Below are 8,615 nucleotides of genomic sequence, written 5' to 3' on the forward strand. Positions count from 1 at the left end.
AAGGTTGTAAATTTCAGAAGCCAATTGATTGAGTAAATGTTTCATAAACCTTGTTTGGATGTAGGTAATGGGCATTGAAAGCTATGAATGGAATACTACTTGTGAATTGACCAACTAATAATAAATCATTCAGCTAGATTTGAGAAATTTTGTTGGTGGTAGTATGACAAGCATGACAAAATTTGTAGTGCTAAATCTACATACAAATGCAGAAAACTTCTGTAGGTGATAAAAGTGTAATAAGGTGAGAAAATCCAAACAGGGCATAGAATAATTTCCAAGCTAAAACCCACTCATATTTACAATACCAAAGGCAGTTCTCACATCTTAAGTGACAATACAAACAAACCCTAGAAGTAATAACCATATGTTAAAAAAAAGAAAAAAAAAAGTAAAGAAAAAGACTATGAAGATCCTCCAAATCCAAGTCAAGCCACCTCTAGTGTATAGGAAATTTGTTTCAGTATGCCATAGCCAAAAGCTGTCTTCCCAACTCCATCCTCTTAAATCTTTCAGCTGAAAATATGTAAAAAAAAAAAAATTGAATGAGTTTAATGTCAATAACATAAAATTTAAATAGCACAATATAGGTCATTGAAATTATCTCAAAGACCCACCAAAGCACGAAAGCGAGGGTCTTTCAGAAAATGGACTCTTGTTTGAAGATTGCATGACTGCATGGATATAAGCTCAAACTGACTGATCAATTTGGGATCTCCTTACCATTTTTCCTTGGCAGGTATCAAGGAATGTAGTTATATGGATTCATATAGATGTAGAAGAAAGGGCACTTTACCTATGGGATAGGGATAGAGGAAGAGGAAAAAGATTAAAAATTTCATGTAGTACTTTGATTGAATGATCAATATCTCCCACAATGAGAAAATGTGTTAGATTCTTTAAGTTCAAACATACACTGGCATGTGAAAAAGCCTAGGCTAGTATGCTATTATTCTGCATCAAACAAGAGGCAAAAATTGTTTTCAAGTAAATGTTTCTGATTTGTCCGATAGAGTTCGTTTTTCTTACATGCATACCTCAAAATTACACCTTCAATACTGCATTATTTTCCTCATTAATATATATAAGAAACTCTAAAGCAAAAACCTATTGCTACATAATGAAGCTATACTGAAAAAAAGGGTACTCACTTGTAAGCATATTCTTCCAATTGATCATCTAGGCTTAGTGATGCAAATGAATTTGACACCTCTACAGAGCAACCATCGTGATTGATTGGCCATATCATAGGAACTTCAAGCTTCCTGTGTTTATTGAACAAATTTCCAGTCATTAGCCTCTTGTTCATGAAGACGATAATGGGAAGTGAGCAGTAATTTTAAAATAAAATGATCTGCCAATACATAAAATTGCATTACCCTTCTAAACGTTTGAATTTGCAGCGTTGGATGCGGTCGTCTGTGTAATTTTCAAATAAGAAACAAAGCTGCTTCACTGCTCTTGATGTTTCACGAAATGACACGATATCACAAACCTTCAGAATCTGGATGCAATATGAGTCATCCTCAAGGATGTCTACAGACCACAGTAGATTGAACTGCCCGATTACATTGTACTGGACCAAAAGATTCCCATGTATGGTATAGAAGTTTCTGTCTTTGAGACGCCAACCCCTTGAGAGCTTCTCTAACAGAGAAACCACTTCCTTGTGAACCTCGGTGTTGAAGATGCTGACCATGGATTCCCAGAACTCGTCACTGAAGAAAACCTACCAAAAGAGATCAATGTAAGCACTTTTAACATGAACCAATTAAGCTAGAATATTGTGAAGAAATTCTTCACAATTTTGAAAGTAACAGCTTTGAAAAATATGAACTTTTTTCTTCACAATTCCTGGCATTCACTCATCTCAATTAGGGATTGGTTCCATGCATGAGGATAGAATGATATGAAAAATGAGTACCCATAAAGAAAATAAGTAAGAAGAAATCAGCATACTTTCCATCTTGCCTTCCCGAATAGTAGAGAAGCTATATCATGTAAATCATCAAGTTGGCCTTGCTCAACCAGGGATATAGCCATAGCCTGAGCCAGGTTCTTTTCCGCACTAGCATTATAGAAACACCCTCGCTCTTTGGCATCCTCCACAACTCTCTTCCAAACAGTGCCACTTTCTACTAGAGTTTTACTTTCCCCGAATATCCAGAGGCAATGCCTAGGCAAAGAAAATAGCTCACCTCTTACTAGCAACACCAATAAAGAGAATCAAACTAATTCATATTCTGGAATGCAGAGTAATACCTTGCTCGTGTAAGAGACACATTTGCTCTTTGACGTTTGGAAAGGAAACCCACTAAGCCCTTCTCATTACCTCTGACAGTTGAGATAATAATAACATCCTCTTCACCGCCTTGAAACCCATCAACCGTGCAAACTTTGACAGAGAAGTCACTTTCTTCATCTGTATTGTATATCTTTCCAAGTTTTTCCTGAATTGCTATAACTTGAGCTTTGTAGGGTGATATCACACCAACACTAACCTTCTGTTTCTTGGAGACAGATTCTGTAATGGGTAAACAATTAAAAGTCAGAAATTGGAAATTTCCCTACTTGTTGATCTAGTATCAAAGCAAACACTTGGTAGCAATATGGGGTCTCAAATGATAATTAAAGCTTACCTTTAAAAAGACTTGTAACTACCTCAGATACAACAGCAACCTCCACCATGTTTCTTGAGCTATGGTTTTCAAATTCCTCTTTTCCATATGCTACATTCACAAAAGAGTATGGCCCATACATGCTTCCTTGAAGAAACTGCTTCTCGTAGCTTCTATCTTTAACATTTGGAGCATCAGAAATCTGATTCTCGTAGAACTCCTTATTTGGAAAAAAACTTATTGACGGATGCATCCGATACTGGATATTGAGAAGGTGGTACTCATGTTTTAACAATACCAGCCTCTCGAACAAACTTCTTCCAAATCCCGCCTTCTCTGAAATCTAACACAGTAATTATTTCAGATGTCAAGAAGGGAAGAAGATTTTTGCATGATATTTATTCAAGACAAAGGAAGAAAAATAAGATAGTATCCAAAACCTTGCTCTTGACTAATGCTGGTAGTTGCATCTCATCCCCCACTAGAATAGCATGGCGCAGACCAGAAATTTGTAAAGGAATGGTTGATTCACATTCCTTTAGCTGAGCGGCTTCATCTATAACCAACAATTCAACTGGTGTCATTCCCTTCATCTTCAATTTAACTGAGCTTGAAGCAGTGCAGAAAAGCAAACAAGCCTTTTCCAAACAAAACTTTTTGATTTTATCATCTGTATAAAAATTTGGAAGAGTGATTTTTTTACAAAGGCATTTGAGACTTTGAAGGCACTCTTCTCTGGTGCTATATAATTCAGGAAGGAGATCAGCACATTTTCCCACATCTTCACATTCATGGAGGACTTCCTTCAGGTGTTCCAGCAAATCAAGAGCTCTAACCATGTCTTTTACCACTTCCAATGAAATGAAGGAAGTTGGTAAATGGGTATACAGAGCTTCAGTGAAAAGCTTCAGCTGCTCTCCTACGAAATCAAACCTTTCAACAAACTTCTCAGACATTAGAAAATCATGGTGTCCACCAGTAGCCACTCTGTTATTTTTGTTTTGAGTAAGTTCACCCTTGTCCTCTTTCGCCCCATACAGTAATTTGTTGGTTTCTGGAGAAGGTACCTTGGGCTGTCTCTCCTTGTTTTTCTTTCCTTTTGAGGTTTGACCACCAACCATCTTCCAAATTTTCTTGCTCTTCGGATCTTCGAAGTATTGAACCTCCTCTCTTTCCTTACAGATTTCTAGTTTCTCATCTTCAAGAATTCCCTTCTCATGCTTCTTCTCCTTATGTCTGTTATTGTCTTTATTTGTTCTGTCCTCCATGTACAAAATACAGTCTTCCTTAGTTCCTTCAAGCAAATTTATCATAGACTCTAAACAGTGTTTCCACCCAGAATGTCGAGCAAAACACCGTACTAGAATCCTAGCACGGGTGTCAAGAAAGACATCATGAAGATCGCTATCATCATCAATATTCATACCCTCACTACTCCCGAAAAGAACAATATCTCCCAGTCCATAAGCATCATATTCAAGTGACTCTTCAACCAAGCTCAAAACCCGTGCTGCAACTTCTAATACAGCAATATTAGTTGGGGCACAAGCAAGCGTTCTGCATTTCATCCCTAAGAGTGCACACAATAATGAACCAACCGTATTTGTTTTCCCTGTCCCAGGAGGGCCTTTTATTAGTTCCACACTGTTCTGATGATGACAGTTTGCTGTAGCAAGACAGCTTAAAACAGCTGCTTTTTGGGACCTGTTTAGCTTAAAAGAATTAATTCTGGCCACTGAATCTGATACAGAACCAGAGGAGCAGATTTTACATCTACCCCCAGCCTGTAAGACATAAACATAACAGAAATAAGCAATGATTTTAACAGAATTCCCATGATATGTAAATGGAAATAACTTCATACTTGTTGCTAACAGGAATAAGCCTAACAGAGGAAGACAACAATACTGTAAAAAAAGATCTATAGAAATGTTAACATAGGTCTAAGAAATGAATACCAATTCTTACATAGGAATTAGGTCGCAGCACTTTTTCAATGATTGCCATGCTGCCCCCTTGAAGGCCCTGGGTCAATGAATTCCATATGCAAATATTTGTTGTCAAATTTATTAGAAAAACAGCATAAAGGGTATTTCTCTTCCCATCCTCCTGCATGTTTTGTTCAAATTCAATGGGCTTCGATGACACAATTTGAAATTCATCTGAGTCTTTTCTTGATCCTTGAATGAAAGCAATAAGATAAGATCTTTCAGACCTCTTTGAATCATCAATACTATTTGGTCTCGTATCTGTCAGTGCGATAATGTCTCCGTTCTCAGGCTTATATGTTACAGCATCATTTTCTGCAACTCTCTCACCTTTCAGTGAAATATTATACAACAAGTTTTTTGGAGGATCATATCGTGTAGATTCTTCAACAAACTGTACTTCACGCACAGGTGGATCACTTGCAGGGTCCTCAAATACTGTTTTCATGCTTGACAACAAATCAGCACGTATTTCCTCAAGAAGTGCGGGAATGAACGATGTCATGTAAACAGGCTTCGACAAGAATTCCATTGGTATCTTTCCCACCTGTTATAGAACATATCCAGAGTGAAGGGTTGAAGTTTGAATACTAAGTGAGCAAGTAAAATAGAAGTTCATGAGGACAATGCTTGTGAGGAAAAGAAATGATAAACCAACTACAAATCTGCATTGAGCTTATAAATGTATGTACACAGAAGAAATGAAACTGAAATATGAATTCCTGTCATGGTTTACATTAAGGGTGTGTTTGATATGTAGAAATAGGTACAGAAATAGGATGAGAATGAAGGTGATCACAAGACCATGTAGAAGAGAGGAATCGAAATTCTAGTAAGAGTGAGATTTGGTTTCCATACTAATGAATTCTTATTCATGTTCGCATACTAAAAAACAATCCAAGCACATAAATGAATGAGAAAAGAATTGATTTCCCCTTCCCATGCTCTATTCAGCGTACCAAACGTGACCTAAAAGTAGAGCAGCTAGACAATATTCAACTTCCATTTCCTGGTCAATTGAGTGTAACCCATATGCATTTTATTGAACCCCAAATACATCAGAGAATTATTGGCTTCCATGCCACAAGACCCCTACAGATTCCATAATCTGCAAACAAGAAAATCCTAGCAGAATTCATAAGATTCTCTCTTAAACCAGATGGTACATTGATCAGAAAAGGGCATGAAAGCACAACTCTAAGCCCCAAATTTTCCATTGTTAAACAGAAACACTTCCTTCTCTAATTGATAAAACCACTACATGCAAGCATCTCTACCCAAAATTACATTAAAAACATATTTGATCTTTTCAAATATGATTCAGAACCTCAAGTAGACAGGAGGATGATCATAGAAGGAATCTTTCCCTGGTGTATTTCTCAGCTTCAAATATAAGATGATTCTAGGAACAATCAACCCTATCTATGATATTGTTGTGGATTGTGTGTGCCAGAGCAAGCAAAATTCTATTCATAAATATCCCAAAAGGGTTATAATTAAATTGCTAATAACAATTGAAAGGGAAATGAAATCCAAACCTGTCTCTTGTAAAAGTTTTCATCGAGGACATTATCCAGAGACCAAGAGAACACCACATCTGTCAAGTTTCCTCCAGTGCCTGTTACTCTCCTCACATTCACCCTCCTCATCTTTTCTCCTTCTCTGAATGATCAAATCCCAAAAACCCAGTTCCACTCTCGTCCCAATCAACCTTCAAAATCGGAAAAACACAAGGAATGTCACCTAACACTGAAGAAAATGATCAAAAGAGAGGAACCCAGTTGCAGAAACTAGCCAAATTCCATGTACAAGAAAGAAACATAAAATAAGATCAAGGAATTGAATACCCATTACCATAACCTTTTTTGCTTTCAAAAAAGGCAAAGCCTGCTTAACGAATAAGAAACAAAATGTCCGTACGAATCCCAAAAAAAAAAATCAATTGAGAAACAATTACTAAAGAATACAAGTATTATTCTATCCGTACAGTTGCCACAAACTCAGTGAACTCACCGCCCACTGCAGTATATGAGTATTGTAATAATACTACAGTAATACAAGTAACTTACATGCAGAAGACTAGGAAAAGAAGAAGAACAAAAAAAAAGATGGGGGGGCCACCTAAAGCAGAGAGAGGATGAGGACAATGACGTCCTTGTATCACACAGAAAGTGAAAGGGGAAGGTGGGGAGAAGTTATTAGGAAGACTTAATGGTCAAGTAAGTCAACTTTGTTTTTTCTTGGTAGCTAAGGGAAGTGTAGTGCAGAAGATGAAAGAATTGAATATTCCATGCATTATGATTGGTGGATTGTTTCTTATTTTCAAACATGATAATACTATTTTTGGGTCTTAGTGGAAAAACATTTGTAAATTGTTATTTAACCAATTTTCTCTTGTTTCTTGTATTCAATTTAAACGAAAATGTTATTAGCAGGTGGAGAATTTTGTGGGTGACACCATTTCCTGGATAGTGTTGAAGTATATAACTTCTCTTTCTCTAAATTTCCTCTCTTTTTTTTTTCTTTTTTTTTTTTCTTCTTTTTTTTTCTTTGATCCCCATGTTACTAGAAATGCATGTAGTTTGAGGTTTTTTTGGTAATTATTTCTAAAAACAGTTCTAAAATACAGTTTCTGAAAATAAATTATGATGATTATAGAACAAAAATTTATTTCGAGACCTAATATATTTTTAACTTATTTTTTATGTTTCTAAATATATTTTAAAAATAGTTTTTTACATAGTATTTTATTTTTAATCATTCTTCATATTTATTTATAAAAAAACAATCATCAAGAAAAGTAAAAATAATTAAAAGATGTTTTTTAAAACTATTTTCTATTTTTAACAATAATTTTTTATTTATTTTCTAACTTCCTTTTTTGTATTATTTTAAAGAATAAAAAATTATTTTTGAAAACAATTACCAAACACGTCTTTATTATCTTTAAATACTCATATTTTGATTATTCTATTTTTATTATTATGATTTTTATTTACAATTTCTAAATTTGTTCCATAAACAAAAGTTATACAAAATAAAATTGTCATTTAGCAATTATATAGCTAAAAATTATGTATAGAATTTTTAAAATTATACATATAATTCTATTGCATAATAAAATTATCAATTTGATATGCAAAAGTTATACAAAGATTATTTCATAACTTGAAGACATACAAAATTTTCATTTTATTATAATTAAATTATTCATAATTAGACACTTATATTGGAAGCTATATTATAAATATTATATGTTCGTATCACGTTCTAAATTAAGTCATGATGATAATATGCATGACCAAATTATGTCATTGAATGGATTAAAGTAGGAATTTGTAATTATTATAATTTTATTGAAACTCCTAACGATGTCATGAGAATAACAAATTATCAAATGAAAAAACCTGAAGGGAAAGATTTTGGAAAACCAAAATTTTGTTTTGGCCTACAAGTTAAAGAATTAAAAAAAGGTTGATTCTTACTCTTAAATTTGAATTGAAAGAATTAATTCTATTTATAATAGAATTCAATTTTTTTAAGGGGATTTTAATATAAAATTTATATTTATTTCTAAATAATTTTTAAGGTAATAGGAATAAAGTCTAATTTTTTAAAAAAAAATAAAATTAACTTATAAGCTAAATGTTCATTATATATGAAGAATTTATTCACGAAAATATTATTTTATTTTAGACTAGAAGTTGAAAAATCAAATGTATCATTCATAGAGAACATAAAAGTAAGATGAAGAATTTATTTTTGTTTATATCTATGTTTATAACTAAATCTAATTTTTATAAATATTATTAATGGTGTCATATTTGCAAAATCCCATGTGGTCTAATAATTGCATATACTATTTTTCAACTTATAATAAGTGAACTCTATTATGGTCTAACCAATTATGGGTTATCACATGTTTTAAAGACTCAAGTGTCATATTTAAGATACTTTTCCATTAACATGACACCTAGTCTATGCTGTCTTTGGCATCTCATGCCTTAGT

At 33.8% G+C, this 8,615-nt stretch overlaps 1 protein-coding gene across 1 annotated transcript; it reads right to left on the reverse strand.

The window, feature by feature from the left end:
* Positions 1 to 207: 207 nt before the first annotated feature.
* Positions 208 to 6,561, reverse strand: LOC117933497. The gene is made up of 10 exons (XM_034854878.1): positions 6,461 to 6,561; positions 6,145 to 6,317; positions 4,587 to 5,153; positions 3,059 to 4,402; positions 2,640 to 2,961; positions 2,263 to 2,524; positions 1,960 to 2,176; positions 1,380 to 1,729; positions 1,152 to 1,265; positions 208 to 516 (listed from the first exon to the last, which is right to left on the reverse strand). Exons 2-10 carry the CDS (start codon positions 6,253 to 6,255, stop codon positions 513 to 515), a joined length of 3,291 nt encoding a protein of 1,096 aa, XP_034710769.1. The 5' UTR covers positions 6,256 to 6,317; positions 6,461 to 6,561; the 3' UTR covers positions 208 to 512.
* Positions 6,562 to 8,615: the final 2,054 nt, after the last annotated feature.

The sequence above is a fragment of the Vitis riparia genome, chromosome 16 (genome assembly GCF_004353265.1).
Source record: "Vitis riparia cultivar Riparia Gloire de Montpellier isolate 1030 chromosome 16, EGFV_Vit.rip_1.0, whole genome shotgun sequence".
NCBI classification, from domain to species: domain Eukaryota; kingdom Viridiplantae; phylum Streptophyta; class Magnoliopsida; order Vitales; family Vitaceae; genus Vitis; species Vitis riparia.

What these genes read in the sequence shown, in the direction of transcription:
- LOC117933497 (XM_034854878.1), bottom strand. Translation starts at nt 6,255, where the DNA reads ATGAGGAGGGTGAATGTGAGGAGAGTAACAGGCACTGGAGGAAACTTG. An exon ending in TCGGGAAGGCAAGATGGAAA is followed by an intron (nt 1,730 to 1,959) that starts GTATGCTGATTT and finishes CTCTTTTGGTAG; the next exon opens with GTTTTCTTCAGTGACGAGTT. An exon ending in AAATTCAAACGTTTAGAAGG is followed by an intron (nt 1,266 to 1,379) that starts GTAATGCAATTT and finishes CAATAAACACAG; the next exon opens with GAAGCTTGAAGTTCCTATGA.